The 25,076-nt window shown below is 39.5% G+C and overlaps 1 protein-coding gene across 3 annotated transcripts; it reads left to right on the top strand.

Moving 5' to 3' along the window:
• Positions 1 to 3,064: 3,064 nt before the first annotated feature.
• On the top strand, positions 3,065 to 22,434 carry LOC137335154 (interferon regulatory factor 4-like). 3 transcript variants are annotated; one of them, XM_068000314.1, is made up of 10 exons: positions 3,065 to 3,435; positions 4,030 to 4,099; positions 7,500 to 7,702; positions 10,249 to 10,435; positions 10,661 to 10,746; positions 10,850 to 10,982; positions 15,672 to 15,779; positions 17,759 to 18,121; positions 18,619 to 18,731; positions 21,143 to 22,434. In XM_068000314.1, the coding sequence occupies exons 3-10, from the start codon at positions 7,502 to 7,504 to the stop codon at positions 21,281 to 21,283; spliced, it is 1,332 nt and encodes a 443-aa protein (XP_067856415.1). In that variant the 5' UTR covers positions 3,065 to 3,435; positions 4,030 to 4,099; positions 7,500 to 7,501; the 3' UTR covers positions 21,284 to 22,434. The 3 variants fall into 3 exon arrangements, with proteins under 3 accessions (XP_067856415.1, XP_067856425.1, XP_067856406.1); XM_068000324.1 differs by lacking the exons at positions 3,065 to 3,435; positions 4,030 to 4,099 and adding an exon at positions 6,953 to 7,049 and having other exon boundaries at positions 10,664 to 10,746; XM_068000305.1 differs by lacking the exons at positions 3,065 to 3,435; positions 4,030 to 4,099 and adding an exon at positions 6,953 to 7,049.
• The last annotated feature ends 2,642 nt before the right edge of the window (positions 22,435 to 25,076 follow it).

The raw sequence follows: 25,076 nt of genomic DNA, 5'->3' as shown, positions 1-25,076 counted from the left end.
TCTCACCTAAACCATCAGGGCAGCACTAGAATTCATTTCTAAGTATGAAATCCTATCTTCTTTTTCACCTAATGTCATAGGTTTTAATGTTTCAAAGAAGGAACACAATGCAGTTTGATAAATTAGTGTTGCTACTTCCAGATTCTGCTAATAAAATGTTTTTTTATCTTCATGTGCAAATTGGATATAAACTGGTATTCTACCACTACAGCCACTGTTGTGTCATAGCTCCTGGTGAAAACAAGGGCAAAAAAGATTTGAAGCATTATTTTTTAAAAATTGTAAATCTCTCCTACAGGTATTCTCATGTTTATTTTAATTGGTACTTTAAAAATAAGGTGATAAAAATATTGTTATGTTGCTCAGCACAATTGAGCTGTCCCGTGGTGTTAATAGAATATAAACTCTTTCTAGTATTTGCTGCTTGTACTAGAAAATACGTCAGTCTCTATGGATTTTTCTCTCCCCTGCCATGCTTGCTTTCTCTTTACAAAACACTTTACACGTCAAATTCTTCTCACGAAGAGGATGATTTAGCAACCTATAGCAGTACCATCTGGAACTAGATATAAGGTGTGCAAAAGTTACCTGTGGTGATTCAGCCACTAATTTATTCCTCTCTGTGAGGAAGCATCCTAGCCTCTGCATGATACCTGACCCTGACTGCAGCTAAGGTCGGAAGCTTGCTATGAGATTGCTATTACAAATGGAAATGGCATCCTAGTACTTTGAGGCCTGGTGCATTAGTGAATCATCACAATGTGCTGCCACAGCTCTGTATTTTTAAAGATGTTGTAGATCAAGCTTGAAGAAGCCTGAGCCGTTTGGGTAGCTATTAGACATCTGTATAGTTATTGAGTGACATATTACACCATAACAGAGCCGCGCAATCATTAATCACCAACTTCACAATGTAATGCAACATAACCAACAGTGCATACCACAGAAAGGCAGTTAACAGGATACATATCACATGTATATCATAGAAATTACAGGAGGCCATTCAGCCCATGACACCTGTGCTTGTGCTGACTCTTCAATGTGAGCTATCTCTAGTTACCATGCAGGAGCCAGCTACTATTTTTATAGCAATCATACAGTTTGTATAACAAATCTACAGTATTCCATGGCTGCTATACCTGTCTGAGGTGCTACACATATGAATGCAGATTTATGAGTGAAAGATCACATCCTAAGTAATTTTGATTTTGAACTAATTTGCTTTTTACCTGCTTACAGGTTTGTAAAAGCGACTTCCGTCTTTCCCAATAAAATGATTGGAAGCACGAAATGAACTTTGAAAATGAAGAATTTACTGACTTTTACGTGAATGTTCTCTGTAATCAGTCTCAAGATCTGTTGTGGTGATATGTGTGATTGTGTTCAAAGGGGCAGTTAGTATTCAGAAAAGCTTTTGTCAAAAAATGATGGGTGATTTAAAGGCATAACTGGTTAAATAACTTGTGCATGTTTTAACTTTAATATAACTTTCCACGGTCAATGTCGGAAGTATAACATTGGGTTAATTTCACATGATAAGGTCCGCTTAACATTGATGGTGAACACTCGGTAAACAAGCTCCGTTCCACGGCTCGCTATTGGTCAATAAGGTTGACTCAGGCGACACTATTTGGATGAATAAAAGGTAGACCTACGTAAGCTGCCGGGTTGCTATTGGACAGTAAGATAGAGGCACGTGACACAAGCCCCACCCCGCGGGCTGCTATTGGTGAATATTGGGGGCACCCAGCTGGCGGGAGCTGCGGTTTTCCCGCCTTATGAGGTGGTCATTGTAAGGGCGAGACTGCCCACCCCCCCGGCGCTCCGCCCCGCCGCTCAAACCTCGCTAGTTGGGTTGGCTTCATCAGTGTGGTTTCTGCAAGCCGCTCAAATCTCCCAGGACATCAAAATCAAGGCTGCTGGTGGCATTGGTAGCGGCTTGTTTTCCGTTCAGTCTGATGTTCAAGCCCTTCCTGTGGGGTTCATGTTCCTTTATTGAGTGGTGGTGTTTACATCTAGAGATTTTCTATTAAAAAAAAATTCGCACGTGTCAACATGGACTTGTGGTTATATCAAATACCCGTGAATCTAACTAAATAAAATAATAATCCCGAAAGATAATCCCAGTCAGTTTAACCAACCGTGTGAGCGCTCCCGTGTTTAGTAACTTCTCTGCCCTTTATTCCGAACAAATTGCGGTCTCGGAGTGTCTCAGAATCAATCGTTTGAAGTTACAAACCCTTTTACAGGGTTCAAGGCTCCAGATGCTCAGCCCGTATATAGTATAACCCATACAGAAATGAGTACAAAAAAAAAGGTACTTCCCTGAACCATGGGAAGAGGGTTATATAAAAAAATGCAGCGGGTACAGCTTACACATATCTAGAACACATAAAAGGCAATATTTGATACAAGTGTAATATTGTAGTATTCTGACTTGTGGAGTGTGGCAGAATAGTGAAATAGGATGCTCATGCAGGCGTGGGGGACATGGACTCCTGAGTACATACATGTGTCAGTGGATTTCCGCGTATCTGCAAGTGCCAGTGGACCCGTGTGTCAGTTAGTGGACTCCCAAGTACATACATGTGTCAGTGGTCTCATGAGTACATACGTGTGTCAGTGGTCTCATGAGTACATACGTGTGTCAGTTAGTGGACTCCTGAGTACATATGTGTGTGAGTTAGACTCCTGAGTACATACGTGTGTCAGTTAGTGGACTCCCAAGTACATACATGTGTCAGTGGACTCCCGAGTACATACGTGTGTCAGTTAGTGGACTCCTGAGTACATACGTGTGTCAGTTAGTGGACTCCTGAGTACATACGTGTGTCAGTTGGCGGCCTTCTGAGTACCATGACTGCAGACCTTTAATACACTTTTGAACAGGAAGACAAATAAACTGGCATTTTATGAGAACTGTGACTAACTTGACCGTAAATTCAAAGAAGGGTGATGAGCAATGTTTAAGAAATACCCAATAAAGCTGGGACATGTATAACCTTTTAAAAATTGATGTTTTTAAGGCAGGCAGGAAATGCAGTCACATCCACCGCATAATAAGTAGATTTAATGCGACCAGTAGATATTTATTAATCCTTATTTGTTCCTGACTCAATTAGTACTTGTGTAGCCATTCCTGTTCTAAGCAAATTTGGTGATAACAAGTACGGCATTTTATTGTTGCCTGCCCAGACCAACAACATATAATACAATACTGCTGCTTGTGGTAAGTGGGGAGCATTTACCCTTCCTTCTATTATAACAGTAATGGGACGCATAGAAAATCAAACGGTTGCAGACGTTGTTACACTTATGTTTATAGGGTTTCTATTTTGATATATGTTTCTGGTTTGTGCAGGAATTAATGTCTGAGAATAAATACATGATGAAAGACGAAAGTCCACAAGGGAAGTAATCTCGCCTTGTAACCAGGTCAGCAGGAAACTTTTGCCTCTCATCTAAATCATGGTTTATCAATGCATTAAAAAAATTGAAAACACACACGTACATGCATACACACACACACCTATATATATATATATATACATATATATAGACTGATTATCTTACATTTGCTTTCAAAATATTGAGCATTTCAAGTTAATTCCACAAAATCCTTGAAATTATCCTGCTGAAATGACCTTGCTTATCAGTTTGGGAAGTTAACCTGTGAAAGATTTTTCAACAGCGCTGGCTACAATTAGTCTAAAACTAGAAATAACTTTGGTAGTTTGTGAAGCGGGTGAGAGACTCACCGACAGCAAAAACAAGAATACGAGGCTGGAAAAAGAGTTTTCTGCTTAAAATAGGCCATCGGTGTTATTTTGACAAAACAATGCCAGGTGCGTTTATTTGCACAATTATATATTTTCCTGTTTTTCTCTGTACTTTTTTTTGTGATGTCACCTCGGGAATTATCGTTGCTTATGGTGGGCGCCCAAACGTTTCAGTAACAGCAGTGGAAAATAAAACGCAGGTGTTTTGCATATTATTCTCCTTTAATATTTGTTTTGACTTTCTTTTCAGGAACATACAAATAATGTGTGAAATTCCTCTTTTCCGGCTGAGTGTTACTGTAATGTAATTTCAAATAGCGGTGAGTCCTTCTATAATCCACGGCGATCAGGCAATCGCGTTTTATCAGACGGTGTGAAAATGGCACTTTTTCTCACAACCTGACGAAACCGATTCTGGAAACAGAGAGTATATAAACATATCAAATATCTGTGTTTTACAGTGATTTAATTTTATTAGTAAGGTGTGGCACTAATAATGGTCATTTGAGTTTCCGAGCGAACATCAGCCCACGGTATTTTGCAATTCCTAGTTCGCTATCTTTTCATCACCTTATCTTGATCTGTACCCAGAAACAGTGTCAGCTTTGAATTATCTGGTTCCGATTAGTTCCACACAATGGAACAGACAGAAAGTGAGGGCATTTTCAGAACTCCCACTCTAACCACTTTTGGTATCTTGTTATGTAACCAGATCATCTCAGACAGTTTTAGTAACTTCTTGTGAAAACTTGGAACTTTATAATGCAACAGTACTATTTAGATGGATTTTGGGGGTAACGATACCTGATTAGGTCCACAAATCTCAGCAGACACAAATAGTGAATTCACCTAAACCTAAAATGTCAATGTTATTAATTAAGGAGGACGTGCTAGCTTCGAATACTTGTCAAATTTCTAATAGATAGAAATTGGCTGTGGGCATAAGACGATGAGGAATGCTCGCTGGGCATTTTCAGACAGCATTCTGTTACTTATACTCTTCACCACGGTTAGTAGGACATGTAAAGCACCACAGTTTTACTTCAGTGTTATAAGGTACTTGTTATTTTAAAATATTATACATAAAAAAATCTGTAATTAAGGAAACAATTTCCCTTTATAACTTCTATCGGTCAATTGTTTCATACATTCGGAGAATGGATATCATACATTGGTACAACTTTCCTTCCCCTTTATAATAAAATCAGACATGCAGTACCTGGTTTGTAACAAATTTGGTAAATTCCATAAGGAAACACAATCCCAGCTAAATTCCCCCCAAATCCAGATCGATCTCTCGCAAGTGAAACGAATAGGAATGTCAGACAAATTCCACAGGCACTCGGATCCACCACGGTTAATCTGCAAATTGTAGTTGAGCTTTTGATTGGGACATTCAGATAATTCAAGTGGAAGAAAACACTGCCAGACATGAGGAAAGGACTTGGAAATTCTGGATTTTTTGTCTCCCGCCCCCCCTCGCATATTTTTTTTTCACAAGGAAATAACTGCTCCCTCTTACAATGTGATGATAAAATGTTGCAGAAGAAAAGCAACCGATACTCTTCTTGGAATTGAAACTGGGCAGTCATTTCCAGGCAATATTTGAGATTCAGATAAAATGATCATATAAACATAATTTACGACCGCAAAAAATGATTCCGTGTAATCATTTGATAAGCAAACATGAGATCTTAATGTTAATCTTTAATTTCCCTCTTGTCTTGATTGTAATGGATCCCTCTGGGCAAAGAGATCGATTTGAGATTAAAAGGCAGTAATCAGCCTGGTACACTACTGTCGCTCTCGAATTGTGCAGATACCTTTGAACGTTTTGCGAAAGATGACACGTTCATAAATGTAGTCTTGGGCCAGGAGATGGCGGTACTGAATTGGTTCTTAATACATTTCAAAACCAATAAATCATTTGTTCACCGTGGTTACACCACGCTTGCATGTAAAATGCAGATTTATCTACAATGTAAAAACGCAAGCAATTTATATATTGCCCTGGAACTATTTAAAATACGCATTCCTGTGTCATAAAAGTACATAAAATGGCATAAATAGGATTGTTAAAAAATATGTTTTGCCCCCCCAAAAAATGATGCAAATTTTTTGTCCTGCAATTTTCTCCACTCCCCCCAACTCTCCTGAAGGCATTGTCTCCTTGCTGAGGTAAGGTTGCATGACCTGGTGGCCATTATTCCTCTGTGAATCTTGACAGTGAGTATGGGTAGGCTATTCGGCTATGGGAGGTGTTACGGCTGAGCCTGATTCTTTCTTCAGATGCATGCTTCTACCATAGTTTGCCAAATAGCGAGCAGAAATGGGAATCCTGTCTGATCTTTCCTCTCCCTGACCCAGAAGTGCTGAGGACAACTGTAGCGCCAGTACTGCATCTTGGCTGAGATCAGCTAACTCAGTGCAGACTGGGGATTCAACCTGCGATTTTCCTGATCTGTGTGGCTCAGCTCATCAGTGGCTAAACAACCTAAACTACATTGGAAGTAATTGGTAATTTAATAACATAATTAGGCTATTTTCACAATACCTAATAACAATTCATGCTTTAAAACTATCTGCAGTGGACGGTGCCGGAGGAGCAGTGGGGTAAAGACGACATGTGCAATGATAGAACAGATAGCTCGCTACTTTTGGGGAAAATTTGGAAGGTCTCAACTGGGGAAATCAGTAGTGGTTAAACACTTGGATTGGTTTTATCCCCTTTTTAATATTATTTATATTCGATTTCATTGAGAAGACGCTGCGGCATTTTCATACTCGGAACATGTCGCATTGTATATAATTGGTATCCAATTTTTGATTTAAAGTTCGTGCGACTGCACCATTTTCGCTTCGTATCCCAGAGAAAATCTGTCTTGAAATCTCACGTGCTGATTTCCAGCCCGGGTGCTCAGATTTACACACTAACGGCTGCTCTGATCTGAATGTCTGGACTTTTTTTTTTAAATGCCGATTGTCAAAATTTTCTGGTAAACAAATTGGTTAGTATTGCTTCGTACTTTGAAATGGAGCAAATGTTGTGTATCGCTGGGGTTTTTTTTTCCCCCCTTGAGTGTGACACTTCTGCAAAAACAGTGGGCTGCGTGTCACTGACAGAAGGGCGGCTGCCCCGCCTCCCAGTACTTCGTCTATATAAGAGAAAGTTCCTTTTCACATCTTGTGCCGAGTGGATCTGCTACAATCGTAACAAGTCAAACAAACTTTTTTAAAAAAATATATAGAAGTTAAGATATAAAGCACAAGGTAAGGGGAGTTACGCGAGAACTCACACTTAGCTGGTTACTGTTCTGAAATATATTCTTTCAATACCAGACATTGATTGGGTGACTGACAGTCTGTAGAAGGAGATACCCGCAAAAAATTTAAATGCTGATTTTAAAATTATGCGCTGGACGTGAAGGCAGGACCTATTTGTGGTGTGTGTGGATGGCCATTGTATTTTAATAGCGCTTCGACTTTTCTTGTATTATATGTTCAAATCGAAATCAGAAATGCTTCTTGATGGCCGAATGCTCGCTGCAAGTGCCCGGTGGCCCATGTGATTTCTAATGCTCTGCAGACACTGTACAACTAGTTCCTACAGCCAATATTCTTTTCCTAATGTGGTTTTATTAATACGCTGTAAATCTTTACCCCACCGTCTCGGTTGCACGCACCTCTCCTTTACGTGCCGCTCTCTCTATATTTAAATAGAAATGAATATGGATACAGACTGCAACATAGCTCCAGTGAGTTCCGGAAACGGTAAACTTCGCCAGTGGCTGATTGACCAGATTGACAGTGGTAAATATCCCGGGCTGGTCTGGGAGAATGAAGACAAGTCCATTTTTCGGATTCCGTGGAAACATGCGGGTAAACAGGATTATAACCGTGAGGAGGACGCTGCACTTTTCAAGGTACAAACACTTTCTGTCACTTGGTTTCGCGTTTCTCGTATGCTTTGTGTTTCTCTACTTCTGATTTTTTTTTCTCTCTCATGGGGGAAGGTGTTAATTTCCTCTTTTTGTAAAAAAAATTGTATCAGAGACTTTCCTCTTTTTTTTTTCTCACTGTAATTCGTGTACGATTGCCCGCGGAATCAGCCTGACTTTTTACTACTTGCCTCGCTGCCAAACCCCAGCAACCGTGGGCTTGGGTGAAACTACATCCCCCCCCCATTCCTGTCTACCAAATCTCACCCGTCTATCCGCAGGGTCTCCCTCTCGGTACCTGCGCTAGACAGCGACAGCACGTTTGCTGCCATTCTCTTGTTTCTCTGTGGTTGCTCTGTGCTGTCATCTGAAGCCATGTGATTTTTTTTGCACATGTCTTCAAAGTCATCAACCGTATCATCGAAAGATCTTCGGGCACTTAATCTATTGTAATTCCGATAAATGAGGTATTGCCATTCAACCCGCCACTAAAGCGTGGTGTTTCCAAGGACGGCCACATTGGTGGGTGATAGTGGTGGACTATGTGACCGCCACCCACAGTTAGGCGCTGACAGGGCTGTGGGGCATTTATGATAATTCTGTACGCGGCTTGCTTTCTATTACACTGTGACTTGCACAGCACTATCTTGACTTTCAGGAAAGCAGCTATAATACATAGACTTTAGTGGGCGTGCATGAATAATTGTGGTCTAAAGTTCACGCTGGTAGAATTGGACAGCGACACCGGTGAAACTTACCCCTTTGTTTCAGGGAAACTGCATCATTGCCAAGAAAATGTTTGAGTATTTCTGAAGCATTGACCAGTCAATATAAAATGTCATTGAAGTGACTCACTGCACATACCAATATGAGATATCGGTTATTCATACAGGTCATTATTGGTTTCTTGAAAACAGGCTGATAAGAGAAAACTTGTTTCTAATTAAAAACTGCCTGGGGTTTCTAGCTTCCAGAAAATTACATCATTTCAAAATGCATGTGCATTCAGATGTGTATATGGATATGTTGCTTGGGGAGTGTGTAAAACGGTAATCTTTTTCACATTATTATGTACCCAAATGTTTTATATTGGAAAAAGTTGTTTTCAGTAAAATGGTTAATCCACAGAGCACGATTTTGCTTGACCAGTACACTAACGGTTTGACTAATGTTAGATAACAGGTCATAGAGAATTAGATTGTGTAGTTTCTCAATGTGAGGCTGGTTGCAACATTACATTACTAGTGCCGTGGCATGGGGTAGATCCACTTCTATACCATGGGGAAGCCACACATTTTGGGTTTCCAGAAGTGAAATATAGTTTGTCCCTTGAGTAAGCAAAACCTTGTTAACCCACATAAATATTCAATATGGGTTGAGTTAAAGAAAGATAACCAATGGAAAATGAATTTCAATATAAATAAGTGTGTGGTGCATTTTGGTAGGAAGAATAAGGAGGCCACATATTGCTTGGATAAAAGGGTCTAAATGGGATAGAGGAGCAAAGGGATCTCAGGGTACAGATACACAAATCACTTAAAGTAGCGACGCAGGTTAATAAGGCCATAAAAAAGGCAAATCAAGCACTGGTGTGCGTTTCTAGAGGGGTAGAATTGGAAAGTGGTGAAGTTATGTTAAACTTGTATAGAACCACAGTTAGACCACACTCGGAGTTCCGTGCATAGTTTTGGTCTCCATATTATAAAAAGGATATAGAGGCATTGGAGAAGGTGCATAAAAGATTCACAGGAATGATACCAGAACTGAGGCGATATATTTATCAGGAAAGGCTGAACAGGCTGGGGCTCTTTAAGATAATGAAAGGGATTGATAGGGTACACATAGAGAAAATGTTTCCACTTGTGGGCGTGTCCAAAACCAGAGGTCGTAAATATAAAATAGTCACTAATAAATCGAATAGGGAATTTGGGAGAAACTTCTTTATACAGAGTGGTTAGAATGTGGAATGTGCTACCACAAGGAGTAGTTGAGTCAAATAGCATAGATGCATTTTAGGGGAAGCTAGATAAGCACACGAGGGAGAAAGGAATAGAAGGATATGCTGATAGGGTGAGATGAAGAGGGGTGGGAGGAGGCTCGTGTGGAGTCTAAACGCCGGCATAGACCATTTGGGCTTAATGACCTGTTGTGCTGTAGACTCAATGTAACTTGGGATACACAGTATGTCCTTAATTAGTAGTGCTTAAATCTTGTGCTTTTTTTGAAGCATGAAGGAGGGAGGGGGCCAGTGGAGATAATACTTTCTACTGAAAATTTACATTGTATAGTAAAAAAATTGTATTTAAAAATTATTCATATTCTCAGTAGTTTCAGGTACCCTGAAGTGTTTGACCCTATTTTTTTTACTAGTGTATAGTATCCAGCATGTTCATTATATCTCAGATGGTGCATGTCCATGTTAATAATGTATCTTACTGTTTCACACTGTATGTATACATATTTGATGTTGATGAATTGGAGTAAATGTTGGTGATTTGCTGAACTCATTCTTTCAAATGCTTTCTCTCAAGGCTTGGGCACTTTTCAAAGGCAAATTTCGTGAGGGAATTGACAAACCAGATCCCCCAACATGGAAGACTAGACTGAGATGTGCCTTAAATAAGAGCAACGATTTTGAAGAATTGGTTGAACGTAGCCAACTCGACATCTCAGATCCGTACAAAGTGTACAAAATTATACCAGAAGGGGCAAAGAAAGGTATTTGATCACACTGACTGTTTTGTTCAGAAAACCTTTATTTGGGGATTGAACTAGAATGGGGAGGGTAAAATAATTGAAAAGGACTTAAAGCAAAATATCCTTCTAACAGTATCTAGATTTGATAACGTTCAAGATTATGGAAAATTACAGCAATGATTTCCTTGTAATTTCTTTTAAATATCTACAAATTTATTCACATTGGCATTTTGTCTTTAATAAAAGCAGGATCAAAACAAGTGAGCATGGAAGATCCACAGATACTAATCAACCACCATTCTTACCCCACATATTCTTCAGTGCAGCCCCAGGTAAGTGAGACCCCTTAATTTAATGCATTTCAGCTGGCAATTAATATCATACTTCTTTGTGCAAAAAAGTGAAAAGCAATCAGTATTTTATTATGGCTTTCAGTTACCCAACTATATGGTTCCACATGAACGCAGCTGGAGAGAATTTGAACAGCCACATCCAGAACTCTATCAGTGCCCAGCAGTGCCATTCCCTCCACGGAACCATCATTGGCAGGGACCTAGTTGTGAAAATGGTAAGATTTACCACATAATAAACACAATGGAGCACAAATGATTACACAAGACATTAATTATGTTAACCTATATACACAAAAAAAACAGTGCCTCTTACCTCATGGTAGGATAGCTCAGATAGTACAGATCCAAAATGCAGGAAGATATTTTAACTTCATCCTGAGAATTATGCCCTTTGTTCTAACCTACAAACAAAAAATTCTCCCTCCCCACCCTGGTGTAAAGTGTCTTGAGACCCTGCTACTAGATTAACCTTTATGGTGGACAACTGGTTCAGCCATTCATCGCCAGATCAGGCTGAACCACATAAAGCACAATCAGGTCCTGCTCTCCTCTGCCAAAACTGCTCACTATTCCAGGATCATCCTGGAATGCAAAGATAACCCCTGGCTTTTCTTCTCCACGACAAACCATCTTCTTAAACCCCTCTCCCCTGCCCCCTCCACTCTCACCTCCAATAATAAGTGCGAGGAGCTCATGGACTTCTTTGTCACTAAGATTGAGACTATCTGTTCAGCTGCCTCTGCCGCTCCCTGCCCTAGCCCTGAACTTGCATCTTTCTCTAGTTTCTCTCCTCTCTCCTCTAATGCCATCTCTGAGCTCATCTTGTCCATGCGATCCACCTCCTGCACCCTCTAACCTATTCTCACCAATCTGCTGACCATCCAACTTCCCTTCCTGGCCCCCATGTTAGCTGATTTTGTTAACTGTTCCCTCTTCTCAGGTACTGTCCCCCTCACCTTCAAATTTGCCGTCATCACTTTCCTCCTCAAAAAACCCACCCTTGACCCCCCTGTCCTTGCAAACTACCATCCCCATCTCCAACCTCCCTTTCCTCTCCAAAATCCTTGAATGTGTTGTTGCCTCCCAAATCCCATCTTTCCCGCAAATCCATGTTTGAGCCCCTCCAATCAGGTTTCCGCTCTGCCACAGCACTGGAACAGCCCTTCTCAAAGTCACAAATGAAATCTATGTGACCATGATAAACTATCCTTCCTCATCCTTCTCGACCCGTTTGCAGCTTTTGACATGGTTGACCACACCATCCTCCTCCAACGCCTCTCCTTCGTCGGACTCCCCTCACCTGGTTCTATTCCTATCTATCCAGTCATAGCCAGAGAATCACCAGCAGTGTCTTCTCTTCCCGCTCCTACACCTTTATCGTGAGTCCCCCAATGATCTATCCTTGGTTCCTCGTATTTCGCATCTACATGCTGCCCCTTGGCAACATCATCCAAAAACATGACATCAGTTTCTACATGTTTGCTGATGGCATCCAGCTCTAACTCACCACCACCTCTCTCAACCCCTCCACTGTCTCTGATTTGTCACACTGCTTGTCCGACATCGATAAGCAGAAATTTCCTCCCACTAAATATTGGGAAGACCGAAGCCGTTGTCTTCTGTCCCTGCCACAAACTCCGTTCCCCAGCCACCAACTCCATCCCTCTCCCTGGCCACTGTCTGAGGCTGAACCAGACCGTTTGCAACCTTGGTGTCCTGTTCGACCCTAGGATGAGCTTCCAACCCCATATCCGCTCCATCACCAAGACCGCCTACTTCCACCTCCGAAACATTGCCCCGTCTCCGCCCCAGCCTCACCTCATCTGCTGCTGAAACCCTCATCCATGCCTTTATCACCTCTAGACTTGACTATTCCAATGCTCTCCTGGCTGGCCTCCCTTCATTCATAAACTTGAGCTCATCCAAAACTCTGCTGCCGTATCCTAAGGAGATTATTAGATTGAAAAAAGAGGCCTATAATGTTGCCAAGAAGAATAATAGGCCTGTGGCTTGGGAGAGTTTTAGAAACCAACAAAAAACCACCAAAAAATTGATAAAAAGGGAGAAATTAGAATATAAAAGTAAACTAGCAAGAAATATAAAAATGGATTGTAAGAGTTTCTACGAGTTTGTAAAAAGGAGGAGAGTAGCAAAAGTAAACGTTGATCCCTTAGAGGCTGAGACAGGAGAAATTATAATGGGGAATCAGGAAATGGCAGATGTGTTAAACAAATATTTTGTATCTGTCTTCACAGTAGAAGACACAAAAAGCATACCAAAAATAATGGGAAACCTAGGGGTAAATGAGAGTGAGGAACTTAAAACAATGAATATCACTAGAGAAAAAGTACTGGACAAACTAATGGGACTAAAAGCTGACAAATTCCCAGGACCTGATGGCCTACATCCTAGGGTTCTAAAAGAGGTGGCTGCAGAGATAGTGGATGCATTGGTTATAATCTTCCAAAATTCTCTAGATTCTGGAAAGTTCCCAGTGGACTGGAAGGTAGCAAATGTTACCCCGCTATTCAAGAAGGGAGGGAGAGAGAAAACAGGGAACTACAGGCCAGTTAGCCTGACATCGGTCGTCGGGAAAATGCTGGAATCCATTATTAAGGAAGTGGTAACAGGGCACTTAGAAAATCATAATATGATTAGACAGAGTCAACATGGTTTTATGAAAGGGAAATCATGTTTGACAAATTTATTAGTTTTTTGAGGATGTTAATAGCAGGGTAGATAAAGAGGAACCAGTGGATGTGGTATATTTGGATTTTCAAAAGGCATTCGATAAGGTGCCACACAAAAGGTTGTTACACAAGATAAGGGCTCATGGGGTTACACAAGGTAAGGGCTCATGGGGTTGGGGAAATATATTAGCATGGATAGAGGATTGGTTAAAGGACCAATCCTTGAAAACAGACTGCAGGAATAAACGGGTCATTCTCAGGTTGACGGGCTGTAACTAGTGGGGTGCCGCAATGATCGGTGCTTGGGCCTCAATTATTTACAATCTATATTAATGACTTAGATGAAGGGACCGAGTGTAATATATCTAAGTTTGCTGATGATACAAAGCTAGGTGGGAAAGTAAGCTGTGAGGAGGACATAAAGAGTCTGCAAAGGGATATAGACAGGTTAAATGAGTGGGCAAGAAGGTGGCAGATGGAGTATAATGTGGGGAAATGAGAGGTTATTCACTTTGGTAGGAAGAATAGAAAAACAGAATTTTTTTAAGTGAGAAACTATTAAATGGTAGTGTTCAGAGAGACTTGGGTGTCCTCGTACAAGAAACACGAAAAGTTAGCACGCAGGTACAGCAAGCAATTAGGAAAACAAATGACATGTTGGCCTTACTGGCAAGGAGCCTTACTACAGTTGTACAGGGCATTGGTGAGACCTCACCTGGAGTACTGCATAAAGTTTTAGTCTCCTTATCTAAGGAAGGATATACTTGCCTTGGAGGCGGTGCAACGAAGGTTCACTAGATTAATTCCTGGGATGAGAGGGTTGTCCTATGAAGAGAGGTTGAGTAGAATGGGCCTCTACTGTCTGGAGTTTAGAAGAATGAGAGATGATCTCATTGAAACATATAAGATTATGAGGGGGCTTGACAGGGTAGATACTGAGAGGCTGTTTCCCTTTCCTGGAGATTCTAGAACTAGGGGGCATAATCGCAGGATACGGGGCTGGCCATTCAAGACTGAGATGAGGAGGAATTTCTTCACGCAGAGGGTTGTGAATCTTTGGAATTCTCTACCCCAGAGAGCTGTGGCAGCTGAGCCATTGAGTATATTCAAGGCTGTGATGGATAGATTTTCGGACTCTAGGGGAATCAAGAGATATGGGGATCGGGCGGGAAAGTGGAGTTGAGGTCGAAGATCAGCCATGATCTGATTGAATGGCGGAGCAGGCTTGAGGGGCTGTATGGCCTACTCCTGCTCCTATTTCTTATGCTCTAACTTGCACCAAGTCCCATTCACCCATTGCCTCTGTGCTCGCTGACCTACATTGGCTCCCGGTCCAGCAACGCCTCTTTTTAAAATTTTCATCCTTGTTTTTAAATTCCTCCATGACCTCTACCCTCCTTATCTCTGTAACCTCCGAGATCTCTGTGCATCCCCGATTTTAATCGCTCCACCATTGGTGGCCATGCCTTCAGCTGCCTAAGCCCTAAGCCCTGGAATTCCCTCCTTAAACCTATCCAGCTCCACCTCTGTCTCCTCCTTAAAACCTATCTCTTTGACCAAGCTTTTGTTCACCTATCCTAATATTTCCTTTTGTGGCTTGGCATCAAATTTTGTTTGATAATGCTCCTGTGAAGCACCTTGAGATGATTTACTATGTTAAAGGCGCTACATAAATGCAAGTTGTTGTTGAAAGTGCTAATAGTAATGAATCCATGCCACTCTCATTTTTACTTTCAATATATGTAAGATGGAGCAAAGGAGAGGGGAACCAATTCACAGCTTTGGCAGGACCCTTTAACTGTTTTTAACAAGTTACTCATTGATCCCAACTTTGTCAAATTAGGTTATCAGATTATGTGACACTATTGTATTGCCAAATCTAACCATACACAACTCACTTGCACATGTACTGTGATAAAATAGTTCCTCCAATAAAGCAAGAAGTTTGGACCCAGCCTTTGTGTAGAGTGTATTGCTGAAGACTCATTGGAATGTTAACTGATTAGATAAGATCAATCAGTTTTTGACTGTAAATTAAAGTTAATTATCCAAATTTATTGCAACTAGGTAATTGCCACATGGATACAAATATGTTTACCAAATTTGAGAAATACATTAGCTGACGTAGCATTTGATTATGCTAAGCAAGTAATGTTAATTGTAACAATACTTTTAAATCAGCATATAATTTTCGTTTCTTCTCACTGTTTACAGGTTATCAGGTAACTGGATCATTTTATGCTTGTGCACCTGCTGAATCACAAACAGCTGGTATTCCTATAGAACCTAGTATGAGATCTGCTGAAGCACTGGCCCTTTCAGGTAAGTGTGACTTTTGCATAGTTGCAGTACTTAAAAGGCTTTTCTAATTCTAAAGAGGGGATGGATCCCTGTGATCTGTAACTACCGGAGTGTGTTGAACGTAGTTGTATGGATAAGTCAGTCGTCTTATTCACTATGAATGGAAGTGAGAGTCTGAAAAAGCTGCCAAGAGATAGTCAATAATTTTTTGAGTAGTTAATTGGTACAAGTTTTGCATGTTTTTACCCACCCAGATTTGGCACAATGCATATTAAACCACTAATAAAGACTCTGTTTAGTTAATTGAACACTGTAGCTTTGGTCCTAGAAAATTGTCTAGTAGTATTATATTGCAAGTATTTAGTGACCTGAGGCTGCAGTAAGTAGTATTTCAGTAATAGAGACTAGTGAGACCATTTAACTACATGTGGCAAGTTAAATTAAGACAAGAAAGTTAAAGAGGTTTTTTTGTAATCTGGCCACGATGAAAACCGTCTTCATTCATGAAGAATGAGTACTTAGAATGGACAAATAATCATCGCCATGTTTCAGAACATGGCCACAGGAATATCAGAGGTGATAGGATAATGCTGAAGAGCTGTGTTAACCTATTATACAGCATAATCTGATAATATTAGAGGGGAGTGGTTCTTGTTGCCTGTGGCAAATTCATTCTCAATCAGCCTCAGTCTTTGAGTTATAGTATAAAATGTAAAAGACATTTTTGTTTTGAACACATTGGAAACAGCACTCTGGTGGGCTCCTGTGCTTGCATTGTTAAGGCAGGGACTTTTTGTTGTGGATTACCCAAGGCTGATACTTCAAGTGATTTAACTTATTTCTTAACATTTATCAACTATCCTTTTACTAGAGTAGAATTTGGGTGTATGAAAAGTGAGGGATAGTGTTTTCTTACTTGTGTAAACTGCTTGATGCTCATTATGTACAATTTTAAGTTATGTTACAGTACATAGGTTGCTTATAAGTCAATGCAATAACTGATTGAGCACCTTGAAAATGCACTTGTCATATTGTCTTGCTGGCTGCCTAGTTTTCTTTACATGCTATATTGGCATTGTGATCCCCTTTATTGTTTCACCCGTGATTAATTGCATTTCATTTTGCCCATTGTCAATTTTTAAATGTGGATCAGCACAGTCAGAAATCTGACAATAAAGCCACTGTCCTTGTGTCCATTGTTAAATCTAGCCATGCGTCCAACCATACAGTGGATGGCAGACTCTTCAGTTGGGTGCAGAAAAAGGGATGAAAGCTTTCTAAATTGGACAAGTGTGACCTCTGATCCCGCCTGGTATTTCTAAGACTTCCTTCCAGCCATCTCCAACCCCCTGAATGTCCCTCCCTTCCCCCGACCCTGGCCTTGAGATTGGCCTGAAGAACAAAAAACATGCAAGAAGAAGGGAAGAATGATTTAATTCACGAACAAAGACAAGAAGATAAAAATTGAAAATGAAAATTGAATCAAAATACAAGCACCCAGAAAAAGAAAAGATCAAGATGTTATAAGAATCAAGTGTTGATTAAAAATAAAGGAGGGAAAATAAGACAAAGAAAAGAAAACAAGAAAAGATGACAGGAAGAAGACAAAAATGACATCAGAACTTGCCAAATGTAAGTTTGGAATCCTGAAAAATGGACTTGGGAGTCCAAATTTGGACTCCTAGAATCGTAAGCTTAGTCCTAACCCTGCTCCTGTCCAAGATTGGCTATGCCGGTTTTAGAGGTTACCAGGATCTTCTCAATCTCAGAATGTGAGTTCTGCTGTACAAACTCTGAAAAGCTGCTTGCCATTGCCTGACTCAATGAAGCTACACATTTACATGTCATTCAGTCAATTTATGTGCACAAGCTACTTGGACCTGACAAAGGAATATCCCCAAACGCCTTGCAATTCCATTATTTTTTATTAACTGAGAATTATGTCAATGACTTTCGTCTTGCTGATATACTGAACACATCAATTTGATTTGCTTTTGCAGACTGTCGGCTACAAATTTGTTTGTATTATCGAGAAACCCTGGTGAGAGAAGTGACAACAACAAGCCCTGAAGGTTGTAGAATAGCCCACGGCCAAGATGATAAGCTATTTGCAGCTAGCAACATAGAACAGGTGTTGTTTCCTTATCCAGACAGCAATGCACAACGCAAGGGTATTGAAAAGCTGCTCAGTCACTTGGAGAAGGGAGTCCTGCTGTGGATGTCACCTGATGGTCTCTATGCTAAACGATTGTGCCAGAGCAGAATCTACTGGGAAGGACCTTTAGCTCCATACAGCGACAGGCCTAACAAGCTGGAGAGAGACCAAGTCACCAAACTTTTTGACACACAACAGTTTTTAGCAGGTAACGTAGAGAGAGAGTATATTTTGAATGTTTTTTAAATTAATTTATAAATTTAATCCTGTTACGTGAACCCACTTCCTACCCTAGAAAAAAATAGAAATGTTAAGGCACAATAAAGTGTTTCCTTTGCAAGCTTGCTCAGAGTCATTAATATGATTTCAGTTTTTCAAAATTTGTGACGTCTACGTTAACATGCATAGGTAAGAGCAGATAAGGGAGAAGTTTAGTTAATGGAGTTTACCTATGGTTATATTTTAAATGGTTATAACTATGTTATAACTATTTAAACATAAATCTGAAAATGGTGAAAGTATTTAACCAGCAATTAGACTGTACCAATTGAAAGATTACTCATGGGTTGGATGGGTAACTTATGAACATTCTTAATTGTACTAAGTTGGAGAGAAGTAGTTATGTCTGGGTTATTGATTACCAGTCAGGCATTTCCTTTGTAGATGTTTGGAATAGTTTCTTTAAGGCCTTTTTGTTTTCTCCAGAGCTGCAAAGCTATGCACATCATGGCCGTCCATTGCCAAGGTTCCAAATTGTGTTCTGTTTTGGTGAAGAATTTCCAGATCCACAGAGAGCAAGAAAACTTATCACAGCACATGTGAGTTCCCAATAACTGTATAATGTGATAAAACTGTTTAATATGAGAGGAAAAAGACATATAGGTAGCCTTTTTATACTGAGAATTGGTGGGGTGATAAACAGAGTACTTGTAATCATCAAGATAAGTGTGTGATCTATTCTCTCTGTGGTTGTGTCTGACATCCCAGTCAGTCTCATACTCCTCAAAAGTTACAATCATCCCAATCATTACTATTTGTTTTTTTTTCACTTTGTTGCAGCATCGACCAATTCTTCTTTATGCAGTTAACTCTGACTTCTAACAAGTTGTAAATGATCACTTAAAAGTGATCATAATCAATGTCAGTGTCTGATGATTATTCATGGCTGTTACAGAAGGAACTTCCATGGTAATCACTATAGATGAAAGGGATGTGGGACGAAGACTGAATGACAACGGGCATAAGTCTGTGCTACTGGTGGACCCTTGCCCACCAGCAACGCAAATTGGAAATTTGTGCACGCACTGCTCATTAATGGTCAGAATCGTGACATCCAAATTTCTGATTTGTGCTGCTATCTGATAAGGCTCCCTGATGGCAGTGCCGACCTGTAAAATTACCCTTGTAGGTGATATTGGCATTCGAATATTGATCTGTCCATATGACATTACTTTTTCCACTATTTTAATGAAAGTCTTAACTCATTTACGTTACTAATATGGACAGAATGAGTTCAAGGTTAGGTAAGGATGGTTGGAATTGATCTTAGCATCACTATAAAACTTAAATGATGAGCAGGTAGTGATTGCAACATGGGCATTTGATCTGTCTGCAGTAATAATACATATATTTATCTGGATAAATGTGGTAATTAAAATGAATTTGAGCAGTTAATATGTGTGGCAATAACACACACAAAGTTTTACTCTTACTTAAAACCTACACATTTTGATCTATTATTGTGTGTGACTTTGCCTCTGAATATACCAGTTGCATGACTCAAGTCTATGATAACTGTATAATTTGATTAAAACAGAAACTATTTGATTATTGCCACCACATGCAATTTGTATATTTCTGCTGGGGATTTAATTCCAGAAAGTGTTGTTAATAGTTGCATGTTTTGCTTTGTGTGTTGCATATAACCTTTGTGATAGGATACATGGGATTCAAAGATTTCCTCTGCACTCCATATGTAGCAAAATCATAAATGAGATTATAAAGAACAACGTATGATGTCAGGACAAATCGAGCAAATTTTCTCCCAGAGACATTTGTTAGTGGTAATAATATGTGGCAGTTGATAATTAAACCAATAACACTTGAGGATTTTACTTGTTTGGCAAAGCAACAAAAATAGGTTTGTCTCTGCAATTCCAACAGAATGGTGGAGAGATCATAGAATTCTTATATTTTTCTTAAAACTGGGTTAAAGTAATTGCAATATTTTTATAACCCTAAAAGATTTCTCAGTGACTCAAATGCACCTCTGATTTCACATGCATTGCATAAGCCTGTCCAGAACAGATACATGTTAGACAATTGCTCTGATGTCTACTTTTTATTGCATATAATAGACAGCAATCCCAGAAGGTTGGGTACCTAACCTGTATGGGTTGCTTTGTTTCTCATTGCACCAATTTATTTGGTTGGTATGTACCCTTCTGAAGACATCTACCCTTTTTTTTCTCCTCTTGCAGATCCCCTTTTGTCATATATCTCTTGCGGGTTAGTCCTAGGTCACCATCAGTGCTGTGTACAGCTAGCTACCGGGAAGTACATGAGTGGTTTCGGTGAAGCTTCTCTGTTCAGTATTCTTGCCCCAATTGCTTGGGGAGATGCTTGGTCTATGACAGATGCCTACCTGGAGCAGAGTGACTGAGAGCAGAAACTCAGCTGAGTGAGCGATCAGCCCCATGTTCAATGGTGCCAGGTATTGGTGGTCAATATGCAATCCTTGTGAAGTCAATTTATAAATTACTGTGGCATTTATGATCAGTCAGGTGTAAAACACAAGTCTTCAAAAGTAGAGACCTCTGTTAGACTTCACATTACCAACAAAAGGAACATGCAGCATCTGTGCACCAAGTTGAAGTTCCCCTCAGATTACCTTTCACCACGTGTACATATGCCATCTCATGTTTGAGTTGCTGTCATTGTATCCGCCACACGGTGAGATTCCCCTCTTACTGTGATCCTATTTTGGCTTTTTTCTTCACCAAGCAGCTGTAGTGGGAAAAGGCTTCCCTCTCTCAGTCCTGCAAAAATTTCAACTTCCTATGACTGATATTCTAAACTAATGTGAAATTTATATTTCAGTCATAATATTGCAATAAAATTTGAGTGATGTCATAGAGTTTGGATTCAGAAGCAGAGTGAAACAATATATATTGTAAGCTTTTAAACCATATTTTCAAGTAATATAAATGTAACTGTTATTTGTCTTTAGATCGAGCCAGTGTTTGCCAGGCAGCTTTATTACTTCACTCAACCGAACAGTGGACATTTGCATAGAGGGTTTGAAATGCCTGATCATGTGAACAGTCCAGAGGATTATCACAGATCTATTCGACATTCAATCCAAGACTAAAAGCTTGAAGGCCAACGATTTTTATTGTGCAACTCAACATGACTGAGAAAAACCACAGATCCCACAACTTGTTCTGGAGTTTCAGTAAAGAGAATTATTCCTTTTGTTTTCTGTCACCCTGCGAACAGCACGGATACCAGAAGTAATTGAACCAATTGTGCTGAAAACTGTGCCATGGCACTGTCCTGACAATATTGCATTGTGAGTGATGACACACTGTGACAAACTGACTCCCAATAGATGATTCCAGTGGTCATCTTGCTGTTTACATTTTCTTACTAACGAAAACTGATGAATTTATGTATATCCCATTGGACCACTCTTCATTGTGCAATCCAATGCTTCTTTTGTGGTTAAATGTATTTATTTTTGGAGTTTGGTGAGATTCTCAGGGCAGTTTGTTACTTAAAATTTTTACACCACATGGATGTAAAAGAGAATTCTGGGATATAATATCCTAAATCCATTTTAAAAAAATATTTCTACATGTTGTATTTCCTGAGCTGTTTAAATAGTTATTTTTTCAATTTAAAAAAAAAACAAAGCTTTTAAAAAGTCTAATTTTTTAAGGAGAGAATTTTATAGGAGTTACTTTAATGGTTAGGTATGCGTGAATTTTTTTATTTTCTTATTCATTTTAATGATTGGGCCGATCTCTTGAACGTAATTATGGGTAAGTTTTTTTAAAATGCAAAACAAAAGAAAGATTCCTCAAAATTCTAAAAGTAACAGCTGGCAACAAAAGTTTGTAACATGATATAACAACTGGTTAGACAGTAATTAAAATTAGCATCATAAGGCTTCCTGTTTTCATGTTAGTTTAAGTCAAATTCAAATGACCTTTTAAAGTTTACCAGCTGTCATCAAGTCACTGGGGCAATGCCAGGCATGATATGTAGAATCTGTTTTTTTCCTGGCACATTCTGCCATTTGCAAAAGATCTTACTCTGCTGTGAACCATTGCACTACTTTTTTATGCTGTAATGTAAATAGCCATTAACGTTATCAAATGTACAGTTGCATTTGTTAAAATAAGTGCTTAGGCCACATACCACAATAATTTTTTCTTTTTTTGTGGGCAATTAAGGGCATGTGATAAGGCTAAATTATTGCATGATCATGAATAAAAAAAATGAATGATGGCCAAAACATCCAATTTTTTATATATGTGTGAATTATTGCTCTTAATTTCTATGTTTATCAAAATTAATGTTTGAATGCAGTGGAAAGGTTAACCTCATGGATTGAATGGGAATTAATAGGTTAATCTAAAACTGTTTCCCCCTTTTTAAGCTAGCCTATTATTTTAGTGCAACCGTTATATTACTGCTTCAGATAACACTGAAATCAAACTTGCCAGGGTGGGAATATTGTGAAGTAGTTGGGTTAAGTCTACAGTTTAATGGTGACAAACAAAGTGCAGTTGAGAAGGTGAAGCTGTTCTTTGCCAAGGAAGTGGAAAATCATATCATTTCTTCAAGCTTGTCTGATCAGTTGCAGCAGAAACTAGTGGTCAATCAATCAGATTGGTGGTTGCTAAGTCCCACCGGAGTCCAACATTCTAAAAAACATTTTAACAGAAGTAGCAGAGATGTTCTTAAAGCAACCCTTAAATATTGAAAAGACAACCACATGTAAATTGGACAATTTACCAACAGCTGCAGTGTCTGAAACATGAAGTCCTTGATGGGGAACCTTAAGCAATATTAAAGATATTGGGCCAAATTTTGTATTAAAAAACTACGGTATCTGAATGAAGCACGCTGTTATTAATGTATAAATCGTCCAGCAACCTGAGGTGGGGAAGAGAAAGCCCGTGAATTGCGAATCGCCTCAAGTTGTAGGCCGATTTGCGCCATTCCACCGTCAGCTTTGCAAAAACGGCATCTCGCACTTAAACTCCCTGTGATTTTCATGAAGTTGCTGCATTTGCACATTAAACTCGCCACAGAAAGTTAAGTCTAGTAATTAATAGTGCAAGTACCCTTTTGAACAATGTGATAATTATTAATGAATGCCCTTCAACCTTTGGCCCAAAAAGTGAACAATTATAAGTCTCGTTCCTTCAGATTGTGAACTGTCTTAGGAGATTTAAAAAATGTCAAATTTTATATTTTTACATTTTTTTTTCTTTCTTTTCCTTTCTGTCTCTTTTTTCTCTCTTAATCCAATCTTTCGTTCCCTCTCTTTTTCTTTATTTCCCCTTCTGTACCTGAATTCATCCATCCTAATTCACCCTCCTTCTCAGCCTTTCCTCTGATGATTTCCCAATCCTTAAATCTCATTGTTTAGGGAGATACACTGTTTGTCCTGTTCTTCACCAAGGTCCCAGATGCCCTGTTGCCTTTGACGTGCCGTTATCAGCTCGCACTTCCAGCAACTTTGTGGGCAAAAAATATTAAAACCTAACCGAGCACGGACAAGTCTAACTAACGGGCCACGCCGCGAGATGCTCTGCTCCAGCAAAATCTGGCCCGATTTTAATTGCCTCATGCTGTAATCGACTTTTCTCCTGTTACTATGTAAAAAATTACACATTAAGATATTGTAGTTAGAACTGTCTGAGCTCAAATGCTATCTTTTATATCAATGGGAAGTTAGGGTAAAGCAATATTGTCCTTTTTTGTGATGGACTAATCTGACCGAATATAAATTGAATTTTTAGAAGTATGTATCAGTTGAGGTCTGGTACCAGGACCATAAAAGTTCATTCTAGGATAAGGTTACATTGCAGAAGCTAGCATGTTCAGGTCATGAATGCGGTGGTGTTAGAAGATTTGCATCTGTCCGTGGCAGCCATGTTATCTTCACTGGTTTACATCGGTTCTGGTCCACTGAAAACTCTTTATTGTTTGTAAGAAATTATATCTCTTCAGGTGACACTAAATATGATTTTATTGCAAGAAGTAACAGGCAAAATCAACTTGATACGTTTCCCTCTACTCCCAGATACTTTGCTTCATTCCATTAAGTCACCTTTCTGAGAACAAATAATATAAAAAAATCTGAAATGATAAACATGAAAATAAATGCAATGTTGAAGCAAGACCCTTTACTCTTGTTTAAAGGGATGGTGTCTGGGATTTCTGGCTTCCAAAGCAGAAATTGATGCATATAATTTGCAACCAGTCGCAGAGATTATCAAATTTGGTAGCATTCACCTGAGTCTAGGATAATTTTTACAAAAGCGTCCCCTGGCAGAATACACTATCTGTGGACAAGAGGGCGGGCAGATTATCTGTTCACAAGTTTCTGCCATTGTATTTGTGTATCCAACTGATAGCAGAAACACAATAGTATTTATTCCCCCTCCCACTCCCTCAGGTACTCAATTGGCGTAAATTGCTCAGTAGATTGGTACCTTGATAATATATAAAATGATAATCTACCGCCTTCCACAAGGAAGCATTCAAAAAGGAAATGAACAGATTTCTGATTCCACATGGGGATACGATAGGTAGGAAATATAAATGATCAGTGAGAGTCCTAAATGAAGGCTTGTACAATGGGGTGAGCTGGATGGGCAGAATTTCCTTAATTCTACATTATTTTTTTTGTGCTGTCATTTTCAGTACTACTACAAGTTGATCCCATTTCCATGTAGGAAGTTTTGATTTGCAAGTTAGGAATACTTGACACCACTATACCTTTAAAACATCAACTTGCGCAGGGATGGATAGAAATATTGACTCATAGTATATCAAACAAGCAGACTAGGACCCTTAGTTTAGTTAAACCATCCCGACACACAGGATGTAAATTTAACCGAGGCTGTAATTAATGCACTATTTCA

Source organism: Heptranchias perlo, chromosome 2 (assembly GCF_035084215.1).
Source record: "Heptranchias perlo isolate sHepPer1 chromosome 2, sHepPer1.hap1, whole genome shotgun sequence".
Lineage (NCBI taxonomy): Eukaryota > Metazoa > Chordata > Chondrichthyes > Hexanchiformes > Hexanchidae > Heptranchias > Heptranchias perlo.
Note: the sequence above shows the minus strand (reverse complement) of the source record. Positions and strands in the feature narration are given on the sequence as shown.